The sequence below is a fragment of the Marmota monax genome, unplaced genomic scaffold (assembly GCF_021218885.2).
Source record: "Marmota monax isolate L192 unplaced genomic scaffold, Marmota_monax_Labrador192_F-V1.1 WCK01_AAM20220418_F8-fsc00155, whole genome shotgun sequence".
Classification (NCBI taxonomy): Eukaryota; Metazoa; Chordata; class Mammalia; order Rodentia; family Sciuridae; genus Marmota; species Marmota monax.
In genome coordinates, this window is record NW_026694554.1 from 3,705,266 (window position 1) to 3,727,065 (window position 21,800).

General features: G+C 40.1%; 1 protein-coding gene and 1 non-coding gene across 2 annotated transcripts; both read right to left on the minus strand.

The window, feature by feature from the left end:
- Positions 1–1,475: 1,475 nt before the first annotated feature.
- On the minus strand, positions 1,476–1,595 carry LOC124076892 (small nucleolar RNA SNORA61). Its single transcript, XR_006846484.1, has one exon. It is a non-coding gene; the product is annotated as a small nucleolar RNA SNORA61 (small nucleolar RNA).
- A 3,229-nt stretch (positions 1,596–4,824) lies between these two features.
- LOC124076832 (N-myc 2 proto-oncogene protein) lies at positions 4,825–6,404 on the minus strand. The gene has a single exon (XM_046420902.2). It carries the CDS (start codon positions 6,402–6,404, stop codon positions 5,040–5,042), a length of 1,365 nt encoding a protein of 454 aa, XP_046276858.1. The 3' UTR covers positions 4,825–5,039.
- Between the last annotated feature and the right edge of the window lie 15,396 nt (positions 6,405–21,800).

A 21,800-nucleotide genomic window follows, 5' to 3' on the forward strand; every position in this document is an offset into this window, starting at 1 on the left:
ACTAATTGTTTGGGCTAGACCCTCCAGCATGATATTGAACAGCAGTGTGAAATCCTTTTTGTATTCCACAGCTTAGTGGGAAAGCTGTCCTTTCACCATTCCGTTTGTATTAAATGTGGATTTTTTTAAAAAAATTTAGTTGTAGGTGCACACTGTACCTTTATTTAATTAATTTACTTATTTTTATGTGAAGCTGAGGATAAGACCCAGTGTTCACATGTACTAGGCAAGCACTCTATCACTGAGCCACAACCCCAGCCCCTAAATGTGGATTTTTAATACATGTCCTTTATCATGTAGAAAATGTTCCCTTCCATTTCTACTTTTTATATATTTTTAGTTGTCGATGGACACAATACATTTATTTATTTATTTGTTTGTTTGTTTATTTATTTATTTATTTAATACAGTGCTGAGAATCAAATCCAGTGCCTCACACTTGCTAGGCAAGCGTTCTGCCACTGAGCTAAAACCCCAACCCTTACTTTTCTAAGTGTGTTAGCATGAAAGGGTGTTGAATTATGTAAAATGATTTTTCTGCATATAATGAAGTGATCACATGCTTTTTTCAAACTCTTTTTAAAAAATATTTATTTCTTTAATTTTTAGGTGGATACAGTATCTTTATTTCACATTTATGTGGTGCTGAGAATTGAACCCAGTGCCTCACTCACGCTAGGCAAGCGCACTACCACTTGAGCCACATCCCCAGCCCATCAAACTCTTTCTTTTAAAGTGTTTATTTATTTTTTTAGTTATAGGTGGACACAATATCTTTATTTTATTTTTATGTGGGGCTGAGGATCGAACTCAGTGCCTCATGCATTCTAGGCGAGCACTCTTCCTCTGAGCCACAATCCCAGCCCCTCAAACTCTTTGGTTTTTTAAAAATAGTTTTTAGTTATAGATGGACACAAAACCTTTATTTTATTTATTTATATGTGGTATTAAGGATCGAACTCAGTGCTTCACACGTGCTAGGCAAGCACTCTGCCACTGAGCTGCAATCCCAGCCATCTTTATTCTTTTAATGTACTGTGTTGCATTGATTCAATCTCTTATATTGAATCACCCTTACATTTCTGGCATAAATCCTAATTAGTCATAGTGTACAATACTTTCAATATTGTGTTGGATTTGGTTTGCTCATATTTTGTTTTATAAGGAATATTGGTGAATAATTTTTCTTGTGGTGTCTCTTTGACTTTTGTGTCATTGAAATACTAGCCTCATAGAATGATTTAGGAAATATTCATTTCTCTAATACTTTTTGGAAGAGTTTGAGAATAAATAATGATAATTAGTTTTTAAATGTTTCATATAATTCACTAGTGGAACCATCTGCCCTTTGGCTTTTCCTTGTTGGCAGGATTTTTTATTACTGATTCAATCTTATTACTTGTTACAGGTATCTGGAGATTTTCTTTCTGTATCAATGTGGGCAATTTGTGTTTCTTTTTTTTCTTCTTCTTTACCTCTGTTTGAAACAAGCTGGTATGTTAGATAACAGACTAGAACACCATATGGCCAGCTTCAGTATTACTTTTCCTCCTTTTACAACCACCAAGATCTGATAGGAAAGGGAACCAGAGGGTGCAATTTGTGTTTCTATAAAATATGTACATTTTATCTAGGTTTTAAAATTTATTGGCATTCAATTATTCACTGTATTCTCTTATAATTATTTTTATTTCTCTAAGGTTGTTAATAATGTACCCACTTTCATCTTTTTGTTTTAGTTGTTTCTTTGTTTTCTTTGTCAGTTTACCTAAGAGTTGTCAGTTTTGCTATTTAAAAAAAACAACTTTTGCTTTCCCTGATTACTTATTTTGTTTTTCTGTTTTCTTCTACACTTTTGATCTATTTCAGTCTTTATGATTTTCTTCTTTCTGCTGGCTTTGGGTTGTTTGCTTTTTTCTAGTTATGTGGGGCATGCCATTAGGTTATTGATTTGAGGTTTTCTTCTGTTTTATATAGGTGTCTACGCCTATAAATGTACGTTTGAGTACTGCTTTTGTTACTTCTTTTTTTTAGTTTTTTTAGTTGTTGATGGACCTTTTAATTAATCAATTAATCTTTTTATTTATATGCAGTGCTGAGAATCAAACCCAGTGCCTCATGTGTGCTAGGTAAGTGCTCGACTACTGAACTACAACCCCAGCCCTCCCGTTCGTTTTTGTATGTCATATTTTCCATATTATTTGTCTATAAATGTTCTCTAATTTCTCCTTTTACTCATTGGTTGTTTAATAATGTGTGGATAATTTCCACCCTTCTGAGAATTTTCTAGTTTTCTTTCTTTATGTTATTGATTTCTAGTTTTATTCCATTGTGGTTGCAGAAGGTACTTTATATGGTTGCAATCATTTTAGATTTATTAAAACTTGTTTTGTCACTTAACATATGTCTATACTGGAAAATATTCCAAACTCACAGGAGTTGAGTGGGGCTCTAGATATGCCTATCCATTAGGCCTAGTTGGTTTACAATATTCAACTTACTTTCTTCCTTACTGATCTTCCATATAGATGCTCTGTTATTGATGTGGGAATTTGAAGCCTCCAACTATTATTATAAAACTATTTTCCCTTCAATCATGTCAATAAGCATTACTTGTGATTTTTTACTGTGTTGTTTGCTATATATGTGTGTATTTATATCTATATTCCTTTCTATATAACTTTTTTAGTGAATTATAGTTCTACATAATAGTGGGGTTAATAATTTTTATTTATTCATAAATGCATATCAGATGGTTTTCTCTATTTCAATCTCCGCTACCCCTTCCCTCCTCTCCTCCCTCCCCTGATACTATTCCTCTATTCAACTGGTCTTCCTCAATTTTTTTTGTGGGGGGTACCTGGGATTGAACTCAGGAAAACTAAGCCACATCCCCAGCCCTATTTTCTATTTTACTTAGAGACAGGGTCTCACTGAGTTGCTTAGCGACTTGCTTTTGCTGAGGACTTTGATTCTCCTGCCTCAGCCTCCACTTGCCAGGGACAAAATCTACAACCTTAGTGGCACACTCCCAGGGACCTACCTACTCCAACCACACTCTACCTGCCTATAGTTACCATGCAGTTAATCCCTATCAGTGGAATAATGCACTGATTAGGTTAAGGATCTCATAACCAATCATCATTTCATCTCTAAACTTTTTTTTGCATTGTCTCATATTTGAGATTTTGGGGGACACCTCCATAACAACCAATGTATAATATCCTTTGTCGCTTGTGACTTTTTCAGAAAATCTATTGTCCCAATATCTGTCTTTTGATTACCTTGGTATTCATTACATACTTGCACAGAATCCCCAGATTTAGCCCTGGTGGAATCCTAGGGTACTCTAAGGTGTTTTCTGAGCATTTGTCTTGGTTGTAGTATGCACATTGCATTCCATTTTCCTCAGTGGACTTGGTGGCCCTTTCAATCCCTTATATACCCAAGAAACTTTCTCCTTAGCACTTTCTCCTGAGCTTTCTAGGAGAAAATCTCCTTAGGATTTTGGGTCCATCTCCTGTTTGTCTCATCTATTGTCCCTCTCCTGCTGCAAGTGTACAAAGGCATTGTGTATCAGTAAAACCTCTCAGTGCATACCCTCCAACCTGGAAAGTAACAACAGCCTGGAGGGAAGGGAATAAGTCAACCTTTGAGCTGTGCTCCCAGTAAATCACCAGATAGGTGAAAATACATAGCAATAGCATTTAAAAATAAGGATTGTATTAATCTCTCAGCACCAGAAAGCCATAAAAAGAACTCAAATGGCACTTCCAAGGTTGGAAACAGAGAATGTTAAGTTAATGGGGAAAAATTGTTTTTAATATTTATTTTTTAGTTGTACACAATACCTTTATTTCATTTATTTATTTTTATGTGGTGCTGAGGATTGAACCCAGGGCCTTGCAGGTGCTAAGTCAGCCCTCTACCACTGAGCTAAAACCCCAGCCCTGGTGGGAAAATTTTTCACAATGTTCTGTTACTGAAATTCAACTGACCCTTTCTTCTTAAGGGTTCCAAAAACTATTGATTCTGTCTTCAACAGTTTATGACTGTTTCAACGTAGGAAGTGATTTTATTCAAGCTTCTTCCACCATCATTTGCTGTGATATCACTCTAGTGCATGTTTATATTTTTAAGACATCTTAATTTAGATTAAATTTCCTACAATTTATATTTTTCTTTCTTTATACTTTTTAAAGAACATTTTAAGTCACTTAACTGCTATTTATTTTCATAAACATGAGGTATTTCAAAGTTCTAAATATACTGTGTTTTTGAAGAAATTAAACACAGAACTTTGCATTTACCCAGTTCTATGCACCAAACATGAACAAATGAAGAAACAGACTAAGAAAAGGCATATCTATAGCAAATTTCTTTATAAAATTTCTTAGTTCAAAAGTGATAAAGTAATATCTACTCAAAACTTTCATAACTCGTTTCCATATGAAAATATAAGTATCAAATTTAGTTATGTATCAGCATCATACTAAAGTATACAGTGTAATTAGTACAGTACATAACAGATTAACGATATATTTGTATGCAAAACATGCTCCTCAAACATTGAGGTATTATTATGGTACTTAGGTGTGAACTTCCAGTCTAATACTGGCTGCAAAAGCCACCTCTCATTACCCAGAACATATACAAAAGGCAGGTGTGTCAATGGTATTTACAGAAATGTTCCCCATCGGCATCAAATGGCAACCCTCTTACCTGACATCTGCTGGAACCTAAGCACAATTGTAAAAAGAAGGAATGACTCTGTTGTTTGAAAACTTGGAACGAACAAGGAGCCCCAGAGGCTCCCAACTGTCACGAACTTCTACTGCTGTCACTGTCACAGCAAAGCTACCCAGAACCCCATCACATGGGCTCTCCAAGGTCCTGGTAGAACCCCACACGTCCTGCCCCCCACCCAGACCCAAACGTCAGGGGACTGATTTGAGAGTAAATCAATATTCATTAACACAATGTTTTAAAAAAAAATCAAACTGTGCAAAAGTGGCAGTGACTGTTCATTTAAGAAAGGTTTAGAAAGTCCAAGCAAGTTCAATTATCTTTAGCAACTGCTGCTGTCTTGCCTGCAATTTCTCCTTTTCCATCAGAAGCTGGTGCTCCTTGGCCTGGAGGTAGTGGACATACTCACAGGCTTTTTTCAAAATGACCACCTTGGCAGCCTTCTCATTCTTCACCAGCTCTGGCACGTGGTCCCGGAGCGTGGTGAAGCTGGACCGCAGGTCATTGCGGCGCTGGCGCTCCAGGATGTTGTGATTGCGGCGACGCACGCTGTCCTCGGAGTCGGATTTCCGAGGGCTGAAGCTCTTACCCTTTGGGTGGATGACGCTCTTGAGGGGATGTGGGGACACCTCCCTCTTGATCTTCTTCTGGGGTGGAGCATCCTCGCTCTCCACATAGGGCGAGGGCGCAGCATAGTTGTGCTGCTGGTAGATGGGGACACTGCGTTGGAGGATCAGCTCACGGGACTGCTCTCTCCCCAGGCCCAGGGCTGTGTTCTTGGGACTCACCGTGAGGGTGAACGTGGTGCCGCCTGTCTTACAGCTTTTCTCCACGGTGACCACATCGATCTCCTCTTCTTCATCTTCCTCCTCGTCAACCTCGTCGCTCAGGGCGTCTTCTCCCGAGGTGCTGAGGACCTTGTGGTCACCGCCGTTGGGAGGGCGGCTGCTTAAACCCGGAGGGGCGGCCACCGCGGCAGTAGCGGGGGCGGCTGCTCTAGCAACCGCAGCGCCCACGGCAGAGGCACGGGCAGGGGCACGAGCCGGGGCGACCCGCACAGGCACCGGATTCCGCTTGCTCACCGGCAAGAGAAAGACTACCGCGGGATCTACGCACTCGGCGGCCGGGTGGGCGAGCTCCGCCGGTAAGGCGGCTCCGGCCGTCCCGCTGTGCCCGCGGCCCGCAGGGCTGGCAGCTCCCGCTCCCGGGACCTGAGTGGCCGGACCCGTGGCCGCGGGCTCGTGGCCATGCTGCATCTTCTCACTCATCGCACGCTCCAGCTTTTCGCGAGCGGAGAAGCCGCTCCACATGCAGTCCCGGAGGATGACTGGGTTGGGGGTGAGGCTGCCCAGTCCCCCCGGGCCGAACACGTCCTCCTCGTCGGGGTTGCCCCACAGGTCGGCCTCGGTCAGCATCATTTCGCTGGCCCAGTCAGAGGGCTCCGTACTGAGCTCCAGGAACGCACAGCTGGGCGACAGCGGGGGCGTAGGCAGCAGTTCAAACTTCTTCCAGATGTCCTCCCCAGGAGGGGTCGAGTTGGGGCCGCTGAAGTAGAAGTCATCTTCGTCAGGGTAGAAGCAGGGCTGCAGCCAGTCAAACTCGAGATCTGCGTTCCTGCAAATCATCCTCGGCATGGTGGACACGGTGCAGCTCCGCATCAGCTCGCCTGCCCGCCAGCGACTGAGAGAGCTTCTTTCCGCTCAGCTCTTTTTAATACCGGGGGGTGCTTCCTTTCCCTAGGGTGTGCGGAGGGCGGGGGCAATAGCCAATCTCCAACACTCCAGGCGACTGCTGGGAATCCGGAGACGATTCTGCGCTGGGGTCTCCGGGTGGTCTGTGGGGGCGGGGAGGGGTCCTGGGGCGGCTGCACTCTGTGAGCGCTTGCGCCTAGCTAGCTCTCGTTCGGCTCCAACCCAGTTCCCAGGAGACCCCCGCATCCACTCAGCGCGTCCAGATAGATGACTGTACTTTAGAAAAAAATTTGCGCTTATAAAAATTTCAAAAATAAAAATTATTCTTTATTTACTGTTGTAGGCATTTTATCCCATTTGCTTTGACATTTGCACCCCCACTTTCTTTTTCTTATTTTTTCTTTGAAAAATTTTAATTTGATTTTAATAATAATTTTTATTTATTGTGTTTGTGGTGCTGGGGACTGAACTCAGGGCTTTGTGCGTGGTAGGCAAGCGCTCTACCACTGAGCTACATCCCTAGACCTCCTTCTCTTTTAGAATATGTTTTTAATGGACACAATACCTTTATTTATTTATTTATTTTTTATGTGGTGTTGATGCTCGAACCCAGTGCCTCACCCGTGCTGGGCAAAAATCTACACCAAAATCTCCCTTTTTCCTTTACCACTGCACTACAACTGCAGCCCTAAAAACTAATTTTTGACTGGTAAAGAAAAACATGAAATTACACATATTAATGAGGTATGATGTTTTGAAACATGTATACATTGTGTAATGTTCAAATCAGGTTAAACACATCTATCTCCTGAAACATTTATCATTTCTTTATGGTGAACACATTAAAAATTATTATTTTTTGAAGTGGACAGTACATTATTGTTAGCTATAATCATCCTACTGCAACAGCACACCAAAACTTCTTGCTTCTATCTAACTGTAACTTAGTATTCATTCATCAACCTTTTCCATCTCTTCCTAACCCCTGCTGTCCCCATTAACCATCACCTACTCTCAAGGTCTATGAGATCAACTTTTTTAGATTTTGCCTGAATGATGTAATGCAACGTTAATTTGCTTAAGACTCAAACCCAGAAGTGTCTAAGCTTTTACAAAATTCTGAGACAAGCATTTTCTTGTGAGCGTCATGGTTTCTTTGAAAGATGTCCCTGAAAAACATGTCTGGACCACCCTTCAGAGGCAAAATGTCCCACAGCCCACTGATGGTCTCTTGGGTGTACTATTAAGGAGTGAGAACAGTAAATGCTGAAATTGTTAACCAGACTCAGATTTGTAGGTTTATTTGTGCTGCTCCTGCTGGTTATTAATTAAATCACCTCATTAGGTCAGGTATAACACAATTGGCATTTGTTGTTGTTGTTGTTGTTATTGGCATCTTAACTGAGAAATTTCCAGGCACAGGAAAAAAAAAAAAAAAATCACTCATGAGAAAACAAAACCTGATCCAAAAGGAGTGTAAAAATGATAATTGGGCGCCCTCTTCTGGATTATCTGTGCAAGGGCTTTCCCAAAGAAATCTCCAGGTCTGCTTAATAATGGGACTTTAAAGAAAGATTGAGTTCCCACTAAGGAACTCAGGGCCAGAAGTACCAGGCCATGGGGAACTCAATAAGTCGTTCAGCTAGGGTCTGCATGGTGATAGCCTTCCACCTCCTGGTGAATTTTTATATAAACTGGAGAGCCAAACAACTATTTCTCACACCATTTGGATTTCAAATATAAACATGATTAGGGACTACACCAAAATCTCCCTTTTTCCATAGGGCCTAGAGGCCCTGTCCCAAGGTTAGAGGTAAGTGGTAAAATGGACAAGAATTGCATATCTTGGGCCTTTTACAAACCAGTACACAAATGACCATGGTCCTCACAATACCTGGCATCATGACAAGGGGATAACAGATAATATTCTCTGATTTTGTGTCCCTACTAACTTTATTATTATGGCTCCAACTACTGAATGATATGTTAGCATTTATGTGTTGTTTATGTGTACCCTCAATTACTTTTGCCCCCAAGCCCTGATAGGAATTATAATCATTATGGCCAGCTTAGTGGGAGCACATAGAAGACTATAAACCAGTGGGATGAATAACACCTATTGTCTCCGAAAAACAAGGTTAGCTTACTGGTGGAAAAAAGAAATTGGGGGCTGGGGCTGTAGCTCAGCAGTAGATTGCTTGCCTAGTAGATTGCTTGCGAGGCGCTGGGTTCGATCCTCAGCACCACATAAAAAGAAAGAAAGAAAATAAAGGTATTGTGTCCAACTACAACTAAAACATTATTTAAAAAAAAATAACTGCCCTTGCTGCTGAGCTTCAGGGAGCCAAAGTGCTCCATGAGACTAATTCTCCATTCCAGAGCCCCATTTGGCGCATGCATAAGACCTGGTGCTTGTCGACTTACCATTAATTATAGACAGCTCAGTGAATATTGCCACTTTTAGCACCAATAGTATCAGACCTTGGAGCTGTTACAGAGGTTATTGTCCAAGCTGAGGAAACTTAGTATGTAGCAATCAATGTTACAAATGATGAGGATCCCTTTTCCTTTCATACTTAAAAAAAAAAAAATTTTTAGTTGTAGATGGACACAATACTTTTACTTATCATTATGTGGTGCTGAGGATCAAACCCATGGCCTCACACATGCTAGGCAAGCGCTCTACCACTGAGCCCCTTAAAATACACTTTTAAGGTCCTTCTACAAGGCTCATTTCTCTGGGTAAACAAAGATATGTTCCCAGCAAAGCTGTCTTCAGATAAGAAAGAAAAAGATTTTCACGAACAAATAAACAAAAAAGCTGAGGGATTTTCTTCATAAGAAATGCTAAAGGGAATTCTTCAAACTGAAAGAAAAGTCCAGTAATATGTAACAAGAAATAGCTGAAGGCATAAAAGGCACTAGTAAAATTATGCAGATTTATATACATTAATACAGTGATTATGGTATATAATTCATTTATATCCACAATATGAAAGCTAAAAATAGAAACATTTAAAAAACAACAAAAACAACAGGCCTAGGGGCTGGGGATATAGCTCAGTTGGTAGAGTGCTTGCCTAGGCCCTGGGTTCAATCCAAGCATCACAAAAAAGCAACAACAAGGGGCTGAGATTGTGGCTCAGCGGTAGAGAGCTCTCGCCTAGCACCAGCGCGACCCGGATTGATTCTCAGCACCACATAAAAATAAAGACTTTGTGTTGTGTCCAGCTACAAAAAAGATTCTCTCTCTCAAAAAAAAAAAAAAAAAAAAAGGCAACAACAACAGGCCGTTTGCATGCAGATCACTCTCCACCCATTTGCCCACTTTTAGCCTGTACATCACCTGATGTTCACCTGCCAAGCACCCCCCCCCCCCCCCCCCCCCCGCAAACACCCCTCCCCCTATTTGCCGGCAGACCACCCATAGAGTGCCTGCAGAATGCCTGCTGCCCTTGCTGCCTCAAAGTCCATTGTCAGGGAACCCGCCATCTTGGGACATTGGCCAGGCCCTGGGAGTCCAGGGCCAAGGGGACTGCACATTTGCTGCTGCCACGACCACCATCTTGGAGCATGGCTGTCTTAGTCTGGGGACACCAGCCAGGGCCTGGAGATATATTGTTGGGGTACTTGCAGGTCTGGTTGCACCAGAGGTCTTCCTTCTGGGTGTGCTAGTGGCCACCATCTGGCTGCCTCTTTGCAGGGTCACTCCTTTGTGTGAGCACATCCCTGGTGGTCTTTCTGTAAGATAGAACAGCATTGACATCTTGGGACTGCAGCAAGACAGAACCCGGGGAATCTGAAGCCCAGCTTCGTCAGATTGCAGCTGGGTCTGGCAAGCCTGTGGAAAGCCAGAGACTGGGGACAACTCCCCAGGGGGAACACAAGTTGGAGAAACTGAAGAAGGGCTCAGTGAGCCCTGAAGTGCATGGGGATGGAAGGGGCCAGCTACAATGGGTGGGAAGACTGGAAGAGGGTGTGAAAGCATTTTGCTATCCACTCGCTCACCCAACAGGTCAAGCACCTACAGGATTGGGGAGCTACGACCAAATTTCATACAACCCCCACCTACCAGCAGAAAGGGGAACCTAAGAAAATTTTTGGAAGCCAGCAGAAGCAATCAGTCAATTTTCCACTGAGACTTTCCTTCCCCGCCCCTCTCATCTCTACCATCTTTGAATCCAAATATTTTTCATGCATCAATTAATTGAGGTGTGAGATATTTGAATAGTATATTACAGTTTGATTGTGTATTCTTATATTTTTACTTTTTAAATTCTTTTATTTTTATTTTAAAACTCTGTATATATTTTTTCTATCAATTATCTGTCTTTCTTACCTCTCTGAATTCTTTCTTACCTCTCTCATGCTAACAGCCAACCTCTATTAATTCCTCCTTTGCTCTTGCTATAAATTTTTACCCCTATCTTCTCTCCTTCTCCCCCATAAGCATCACATCCTACACTACTTCAGTTTCCTCTTTGTCCACTATTTGAAATGGTAACCCTTTTAGCAAACTTACCATTTATATTGTAGACAATAATTGAACACATCATTTCTCTTTATTGTGACAAAACTGTAGATGCCTTCATAGGAGCTATTTGATTTAAGGTTGTATATGCAAACATTGGGTCCTGTTAATATTGGTTTCCCTCTTAAAGGTGAGACACTGGAAGCCTTCAGGGACACGATAAGACTACAGAGTAGAAACTGTACTGCCTCAGATCCATACTGCTAGATGGGAAGATGTACAAACTACATGAAAAAAACAAGGGAACAAAGTTCCTCAAACAAACCAAGATGTTCCAACAATAGAATCTGTAGGCAACACAGTAGAAGAAATGTCAGAGAAAGAGTTTAAAATGTATATAGTTCAACTGATCTGTGAAGTAAAAGATAGTATAAGGAGTGAAATCCAAAAGAAAATGGAGAAGCAAAAGATCACTTCAATAAAGAGTTAAAGATTGTGGGGAAAAAAACAAGCAGAACTCCTCAAAATGAATGAATCAATAAACCAAATTATAAATTCAATAGAAAAGCATCACCAACAGATGAGGCCACTTGGAAGACAGAACTTCAGGCAATGAAAACAAAATATATACTCTGGAAAATAAAGTCAATCATTCAGAGAAGATGGTAAGAAACCATGAAGAGAGGGCTGGGCTGGGGTTGTGGCTTAGTGGTAGCGCACTTGCCTGGCATGTGTGAGGCACTGGGTTCAATTCTCAGCACCACAAATAAATAAATAAAGGTCCATCAACATCTTAAAAAAAAAGAAACCATGAACAGAACTTCCAAGAAATATGGAATAACATGAAAAGACCAAATTCAAGATTTATTGGAATAGACAAAGGTATAGAGATACAAACCAAAGGAATGCACAGTCTTTTCATGACATAATATCAGAAAATTTCCCAAATCTAAAGAATGAAATGGAAAATCAACCACAAAGTGGTTTACAGGACCCTAAATTTACAAGATTACAGCAGACCTACACTAAGGGACATTATAATGAGAATGACTAACATACAGAATAAGGATAGAATTTTAAAAGCTATGGGAGAAAAAAAATCAAATTACATATAGGGGAAACCAATTCAGATCTCAGCTGATTTCCCAATCCAGACATTCAATGCCAGAATGTCCTGGGATAACATACCAAGTTCTGAAAGAAAATGGATGCCAACTGAGAATTTTATGTCCAGCAAAACTAAGCTTCAGATTTGAATATGAAATAAAAACATTTCATGATAAACAAAAGTTAAAATAATTCACAACTAAAAACTATACAACATTCTAAACAAAATATTCCATGAGGAGGAAATGGAAAATAAACAATGAAAACCAGAAAAGGGAGGAACTACACTAAAGGAAAAGTCAATCAAAGGAAAAATCAATTCAAGTTAAAAACCAAAAATAAACCAGAATGGCCAGGAATATAAATCATATCTCAATAATAACCCTGAATGTTAATGTTCTAAACTCATCAACTAAAAGACCAGCAGATTGGATTTAAAAAAGACCAAACAATATGCTGTTTCTAGAGACTCACCTCCTAGGAAAAGATATCCACAGACTGAAGGTGAAAGATTGTGAAAAAACATATCACATGGACTGTGGAAACAAGTGGGGGTTTCTATGCTCATATCAAATGAGGTAGACTTTAAGCCAAAGTTAATCAAAAGGGATAAAGGAGGATATTACATATTGCTTAAGGGAATCTGATATCAACAAGATTTAACAATCACAAACATATATGCCCCAAACAATGGAGCATCTATGTATATGGAACAAACCCTTCTCAACTTCAAGAATAGAAAAGACCACACACAATAATAATGGATGACTTTAACACACCTTTCTCACCACTGGGTAGATCTTCCAAAATGAAAACAAACAAACAAACAAACAAACAAAAAACCTAAACAAAGAAACTGTAGAACTAAAAAATACAATCAATAATATAGACTTAATGGACATACATAGAGTATTTCATCCATCATTGAGCTAACACACTTTCTTCTCAGCAGCACATGGATCCTTCTCTAAAATAGACCATATGTTATGCCACAAAGCAACTCTTAGAAAATACAAAAAATAGAAATACTACCCTGCATTCTTTCAGATCATAATGAAATGAAACTAGAAATCCGTGACAAAATAAAAAATAGAAGCTACACCTGGAGACTAAATAACATGCTATTGAATGATGAATGGATAACAGAAGAAATCAGGAGGAAATGAAAAATACTTAGAGGTAAATGAGAACACCAATATAACTTATCAAAATCTCTGGGACAGGCTGGGGTTGTGGCTCAGTGGTAGAGCCCTTGTCTGTCACGCATGAGGCCCTGTGTTTGATACTCAGCACCACATTAAATAAATAAATAAATAAAAATAAAGATGTTTCATCCATCTACAACTAAAAAAACATTTAAAAAAAATCTCTGGGACACTAAGAAGACAGTGCTAAGAGGAAAGTTTATTGTATTGAGCTCATTCATTAAAAGAATAAAAAGTCAACAAATAAATGACCTAACATTACATCTCAAAGCCCTAGAAAAAGAAAAAAATAAAAAAAAACCCAGAAGACAAAAAGAAATTAAAATCAGAGCTGAAATCAATGAAATTGAAACAAAAGAAACAATTCAAAAAATTGATAAAATGAAAAGTTGGTTCTTTGAAAAAAATAAACAAAATTGATAAATCCTTAGCTACACTAATGAAGAGAAAGAGAGAAAACCCAAATTACTAAAATTTGTCATGAAGAAGGAACTATCACAACGAACACTACTGAAATACAGAAGATAATTAGAAACTATTTTGAAAATTTATACTCCAATAAAATAGAAAATCTCAAAGACACTGACAAATTTCTAGAGATATATGAACTTCCCAAACTGAGTCAAAGGGACACATACATTTTAAACAGATCAATTTCAAGCAACAAAATAGAAGACACCATCAAAAGCTTACTAACCAAGAAAAGCCCAGGACCAGATGAATTCTCAGCTGAGTTCTACAAGACCTTCAAAGAAGAATTAATGCCAACATTCCTCAAATTATTTCATGAAATAGAAAAGAGGGAACCCTCCCAAACTCATTCTATGAGGCTAATATCACCCTGGTATCAAAACCAGACAAAGACACATCAAGGAAAAAAAAAAAAAACTTCAGACCAATATCCCTGATGAACATAGATGCAAAAATTCTCAATAAAATTCAGGCAAATTGCATACAAAAACATATTAAAAAGATAGTGCATCATAATCGAGTGGTGTTCATCCCAGGGATGCAGGGTTGGTTCAACATATGGAAATCAATTTGGAAGATGAAAAGATCTCCCTTGTTCTTGGATAGGCAGAATTAATAAAACGACTAAAGCATTATACAGATTTAATGCAATTCCAATCAAAATCCCAGTGACATTTCTCACAGAAATAGAAAAAGCAATCATGAAATTCATCTGGAAAAATAAGAGACCCAGAATAGCCAAAGCAATCCTTAGCAAGAAGAGTGAAGCAGGTAGCATCACAATACCAGAACTTAAACTATACTACAGAGCAATCCAAACACAATGGGGTGTTGCCTTATATACTCTCTGTGAGTACCCCCTTTACATGTTAGCCCCTTTCTCTCCCCTATATGCTAACATACATTCTGACTGGGTGTTCTATACCATAGAGTTGCAATAGAGTTATAACAAAGTTGCACACTAACACATAGACACTGACTGTACCACACTACCTGACAGACTCATGTAGTGCACATAGTTACTGAGTGCACCATGTCATCTTCTATTTGTTTTGGGAGAGCCCTTACCACATCCCTTCATGGTGTCTTACCCAATGGTAGAGGACAAGCCTCATTAGGATAGTTCCTTGGATCACAGATTGAGAGAAGCTCAGTGTGATCTGAAAACTCCAAGGCAAAGCCCTACCTATCAATTTACCAGTGCATGGGTGAGTTGCCCCCTTTCTCTTTATCTGCCTTGCAACAACCTCCCCCAGTCTCAGACCCTGTCCTACTGACCCTCAGTTTTACCAGTTTATACTTTATCAGACTACAGGGAAAGATAATCTTATTTCCTTAGGAAGAGTAGTGGGTTGCCCCTCCCATCTTTCTCCCTGGTGTGCTCCCACTTACAAGAAGGGTCCCATTCCCTAGGTTTCTAAACCTCCCAGTTTCCCTAGGAAAAAGTCCCATGGGTCTCCTGATGTTAATTGATTCTCTAAGACATTTTGTCCATTGCTCCCCAACACTTATTGTTACTTGTATTCTTGATAATTGCCATTCTGACTGGAGTGAGATGAAATCTCAGTGTGGTTTTAATTTGCATTTCTCTAATTGCTAGTGATGTTGAACATTTTTTTCATATATTTGTCTACCATTTGTATTTTTTCTTCTGTGAAGTGTCTGTTCAGTTCCTTTGCCCATTTGTTGATTGTATTTTTTTATTGTTGTTGTTGTTTATTTGGTTTTTGAGTTCTTTTTATATCCTGGAGATTTATGCTCTATCCGAGGTGCAGATGGCAAGGATTTTCTCCCATTCTGTAGGCTCTATCTCTTCATGCTCAAGTTTTATCTAAGTGCTATATAAAAGTTTGTGAAATGAAAGCTTATGCAAGTCTAATTCAGGTCAGCTAACTAATAAGTGCTGACTTTTAGGCATTGTGTCTGACATAAAGGGGCCACATTGACATTTTAAAACCTGGTTTTACATGTGGTTGCTTTGAGCACACAAAGATTTCATTATCATATAAATGGGATGATTTATATATCAGATAATAAGTCTATTTCTTATCATTAACACTGTTTCTCTTATTAATTTCATTTTGTGTTTTCCTTATAAAACTTTATAATAGTGTTGCATATTAGTGTTTTGCAGAAGTACAACAAGACTGTATAATTTTTACTCCTGAGATAAGGGATGCAGTGTTACATGCAGCCCCTCTGTCCATTTGTGATGCCCTGGTATCAATGTTATCCCTATTAGTAGGGCAGCACCTACAGCAAGAAACACAATTGATAGCAAATCCAAAAGAGACAGGAAAATTGTGGCAGAAAACCCAGCCCAAACTGGAAGGACCTCTTCAAGTGTCTAGTAGACAGATGTGGGTAGACTTAATAGCAGCAGGAGTAGATGAGAGGAAAAGAGATGAATAATGGCTGGTACACTCTGGAATCAATTGCCAAAGGACAAGAGGATTAAGTCACTGTTTTTCAATAAGAACAAAAAAGAGGAGACATTAAGATAGAATGGACTCATACTCCAAATGGACTTCTACTTTGTCTCCAAAAAGGGACAAAGACAATCCTCTCCTATTAGGAGATGTAATGGAAGCAGAGTCCATGGCTCTCCCTGACTTTTTTTTTTTATTTTAGTATTTTTTTTATATTTAAGTATATTATATTTAAGTATATTATAGTATTTTTTTTATATTTAGTATTTGAGCCCTTGGTTATGGGCTGACTAGGGGTGAGGTCAAGGTTCAGTGGTCTGAGCCATGTCTCTGAACCAGAGACCATTTATAGAATTGGCAATACATTGGTCTTGCAAAAACAATCAGAGCCACATGCAGTGGCACATGCCTGTGACCCCAGTGACACAAGAGACTGAGGCAGGGGTATTGCAAGTTTGAGGCCAGCCTCAGCAACTTAGCAAGATCTTATCTCAAAATAAAAAGTAAAAAGAGCTGAGGCTGCAACTCGGTAGTAAAGGACCCCTGTGTCCACTCCCCACTACTGATAAATAAATAAATAAATAAAGTCAGAGAGTAACATCATTGGTTGGACGTGGGAGCTGGATGTACATTGATATATGGTAATCTTGACAAGTTCTGGGCAGGTTAACTGCTATTGATGGATATGGGAAGAAAACAGTGAATCTGAGCCGGAATATTGATGCTGTGACTTAGATTCCCACCACCCACCCACTACCTGGTGTCCATAGCTTTCATTCCTGAATATATTGTAGATATCAATATTTTATGGGGCAAACACCTACAAATTAGTATAGGGGAGTTTCATATGCATTGTCAGGGGATTAAGCATGTGCCAGCTGTAAAGTCAATATTAAGGGAACATGCCAAACGCCACTCTGTTGTTTTGTCTATGCCACATTAGTTCCCTTGTTGCCATCAAGAGATAACAGAGACCAATCCCAATGGCCTGGGAGGCTGAGACAGGAGGATTGCGAGTTCAAAGCCAGCCTCAGTAAAAAGCAAGGCGCTAAGCAACTCAATGAGACCCTGTCTCTAAATAAAATACAAAATAGGGCTGGGGATGTGGCTCAGTGGTTGAGTGCCCTTGAGTTCAATTCCCTGTACCCCCCCCCCCCCAAAAAAAAGAGTTAACAGAGACCATACTCCAATTGACTAAAGTAAACATAATTGGCCCAACCTACAGCCCTTTTAACTTCCCTGTGTGGCCAGTAGGATGGAATTTGGCATGTAATAGTGGGTTGCAGAGAATTAAATAAGTTGATTCTTTCACTTATCCAGCCTTTCACAACATGACCACCATTCTAGGAGAGCTCAGCACGCATCTGGTAGCATATTGTTGTGTACCAGGTCTTGCTAATGCCTTCTTTAGCACAGATATAGCCCCTGAGAGTCAAGACCCCATTCGCCTTCATGTGAGAAGGCCTACAAAGGACCATTACCAGGCTACGTCAATGATGTCTCCATAGCCCCATCTAGTGTCCATGGTATGGTAGCACAAAATTTAGAAACCTGGTCCTGACTTCTTTTTTTAAAGACAATTTTTTTTTTCAAAAAGAAGGAAGCACTGTTGTATATCTTTATTTATTTGCACTGCTAAGGATTGAACCCAGGGATTCATGCATGCCAGGCAGACACACTGCCACATCCTCAGCCCTGGTCCTGACTTCTATTGGTAAAAAGTTTTTGCATTTAAAAAAAAATTTTTAGTTGTAGATGGACACAATACCTTTATTTTATTTATTTACTTTTTATGTGGTCCTGGGGATCGAACCCAGTGCCTCATGCATGCTAGGCAAGTGCTCTACCACTGAGCCATAACCATGGCCCCAGTTTTTGCATTTTGATGACATCCTTCTCTCTTCTTCTTCTCCTCCTTCTCCTCCTCCTTCCTCCTCCCACCTCCTCCTCTTCCTCTGCCTCCTCCTCCTCCTCCTCTTCCTTCTTCTTTTTCTGTGACTCATTTGCAAGGCTGAAAATGGGTCATGAACCCTAACAAAGTGCAGGGCCCTGGTTTATCAGTGAAATTCTTGGGTGTTATCTGGTCAGGTAAGATAAAATTTATACCAGTTGGAAATACAAGAATTTGTGGGGCTATTGGGTTTTTGAAGGGATTTCATTTCTCATCTGGCTCAATTATTATGACCCATATATAATTTGTGTGGGAGGGGTACATTATGGGACTGGACTGACTGGCATATTGAGGCATTTAATGAGGCCAAATGGACAGTAGAACAGGCACAAGGAACACTAGACACACCAAAACCTGCTGAACTTACTGTCCATGTCACTCTAGACAGCTATGATTAGGTATTATGGCAGTGGATTAAGAGACATAATACCCCCCATCAGATTTTAGCCACAGTTATAGAAGGGGGCAGAAGAATGTTATAACTTCTTGGAAAGACAACTGCATGTGGCTTATGCTGCATCCCTTGCCATGGAACTCATCACCAGAGAAGCATCAGTCAAGGTCATACAATTGGTAAAAATGGCTGGAGAAAGCTCCAGGAGAGGAAATTGCCACTGGGCTACTTCATAAAGCAAAGCATGCATGACAAAAGACTGTGTAGGCAGTAGTTACATGTTGGGGACTGCCCATATAGATGTCTGAGGTTGTTGCTGCATGCCACAACTGCCTTGCTTGCTCTCAGTACTACCCACGACAACAGGATGCCACTGAGAGGGCATATAAAACAAGGTGATGTCCTTGTTCAGTGAGAGCAGATAGACTGTAGGCCCAGTATCAGAGGGGCCAAATAAATAGGCTTCGACTGTGTGGACACAGCTACAGGATTGATGTAAGCATTCCCAAGCCAAAGAGCCAATCAAAAGGCAATTATTAAGGGGCCGGGGTTGTGGCTCAGCAGTAGCGCGCTCACCTAGCATGTGCAAGGTGCTGGGCTTGATCCTAAGCACCACATAAAAATAAATAAATAAAATAAAGGTATTGTGTCCAACTACAACTAAAAAAAAAATTTTAAAAGGCAACTATTAAGGGATGAGTCTAGCTGAGTGCCATGTATGGCACATCATAGGTAACCGAGAGTGACCAAGGAACCTACTTCACAGGCCATGACATACAACATTGGGCTCAAGACCAGGATATAGATTTCCCCCTGCCACACAATCCAACAGGAGCTGGATTAATTGAAATCATGCCTGGCCTGCTGGGACAAGCCTTAAGGACTCAGGGTAACGATGCAGGGATGGCCTGCTCATCTGCCTGAGGCACTGAGGACCCTAAAGGACAAACCCAGATGTCAGCAGCCTGTAGCTGTTTCTATGTTATTTCACCCATGGCCACCAGCATAAAGGTTACAGATAAAGGAAACTTCCACTGAACATTTTCTCAAGTTGTCCTGGGCAACAAGTAACAATTTACTGTTGCCAGCATCTCAAAACATCACATCAGAGACAAGGAATCATGGAATGTGCAAGTAAGCCCCTGGTGGTTGCCTTACTGACTCCTTGCGGGGAGAGAGAATGTCTAAATATACAAGTAAAATTTACTGTGTTGGGAACTTGGCCCTTGCAAGAACAGGTGATGCTACCTTCAGGTGTCATCACCTGAGGAACACTTTGTGTTAGTTTAAGATGGTAATATGTTTCAGAGGGGTTTTTATTCTTTTTATATTACAAAGTTCAAACATACATTTGCCCCAGGAAAGCCTACTGTGCAGGCTACTTTACCAATACAAGATCATACAATAACCTGTATACTGCCTCAGCCCATTTTCCATTATTGATCCCTATTAAACATTTGTCATATTCTCCATAGATCAGCTACAAGGAACCTATTCCTGGACCGGACATACCAACCAGACAACTGACTATTGGCTCTCCTCAGAATTTCCTGGGATTGTAGCACAAGGACTTCCTGGGTAGTCCAACCTGCAAATGAGACCAAAAGGACTTAGATAAAACAGAATTGGAAGGCTGGGGTTGTGGCTCAGCAGTAGAGCACTTGCCTAGCATGTGTGAGGCCCTGGGTTCAATCCTCAGCACCACATAAAAATAAATAAATAAAATAAAGGTATTGTGCCCAACTATAACTAAAAAATAAAATATTAAACAAAACAGAATTGGATGAAAAACATAATATCTCTTGTGCTTTAACCCAAGTGTCTAAACAAATTAATGCTATCTTAATTACCTTAGCATGCTTGCTGATAGATTCTTGTTTTATGTATTGCCATTTTAAGAAATGGACTCAATGTGCCCCTGGAGCCCTGTCCAAAAGGCTTTGTGGAAGACATACCGTGGTATAAGATTGTGAGGGACATCAGGGGCTTCCAAGGCACTGAAGGGGTGAAGTGTTGGGGTAAACACTAGTCACTGCTCAGGAAAGCTTGTAGTTGCAGGCAGTGATAAGAAAGACTCTAATCAAATGTATGAAATATGATATGTCAAGAGCTTTGTAATGTTTTGAACAACTAAGAAAAAAAGAAAAAAAAAGAAAGACTCTAAAGAATGCGATAATGAAGGAGAGGGAAAACTGGCCACTTCTCTTGTCTCCAACCTTTAGGTGAGGATCAAAGCAGAGTGACCTTGGTTGTAAAGTACCTTATTTATAAAACATCTGAAGAAATCCACTTGAGCAGCGGGTCTGCCTATCCTATATATTCCTCCTGCCTGCAGGCTTAGCGTGTCCCTCCAGTGTATCCTTAGTATGTCCTTAGTGTATCCCAGTTTGCCATTGCCAAGGAATGAATACGTAATAAAATGTCCAAACCCTCTCCATTGAGTCCTCCAAATTCTTTCTTTGAGATCAGAAAATAGTACAGTGGGGACTTTGCATTCTTGGTTGAACAGTCCTGTGTGAGGTTCTTTCTAGGGTTTCTCTTGTCTGGAGGAGACAGAAACCCAGTTCCCAATTCCCTTCCTCAATCCAAAGGGAGTATATTAGAGTTTACTTGAAATATTCTATCCTATGTGAGCACTTGAAAGTCCATGTCTTGCTAACAGAGATCTCAGAAAGGGAGTTTGTAGTACCCCAAAATCTCCTTTGAGAATTAAGGAAACTTACTAAGGCAAAACTTTCTAACTTAGGATAGTAAAAATGTCTTCAAAACTGTAAAGTAGTTGGTTTCTTAGTCTGATTGTGCTGCTATAACAAAATACCATAGACTGGGTAATTTATGTATAAGAGAAGTTCATTCCTCACAGTTCTGGAGGGTGGAAACTCCAAGATGAAGGTGGTGACAGGTTTGGTTATCTGGGGAAAGCAGTTCTCTGTTTCAAGATGGTATTTAATTAGTATGTCCTCCAAAGCAGAGAAATTTTGTGTCCTCACATGGCAGAGAGTTGAAGAGCAAAAGAAACAAACTCCCTTTATTTTTTATTTTTTAATATTTAATTTTTAGTTATAGGTGGACACAAGATTTTTTTTTAGTTGTAGTTGGACACAATACCTTTATTTCACTTATTTATTTTTATATGGTGCTGAGGATCGAACCCAGGGTCTCGCACGTGCAAGGCAAGCTGAACCACAACCCCAGCCCAAGATCTTTATTTTATTTTTATGTGGTGCTGAGGATCGAACCCAGTGCCTCACACATGGTAGGTGAGCGCTCTACCACTGAGCCACAACCTCAGCCCACAAACTCCCTTTATAAGAGCATCTAATCCCATTTACGTA

Bases quoted from the DNA above. Each gene is read 5' to 3' on its own strand.
- LOC124076832 (XM_046420902.2), bottom strand. From the start codon at position 6,404: ATGCGGAGCTGCACCGTGTCCACCATGCCGAGGATGATTTGCAGGAAC.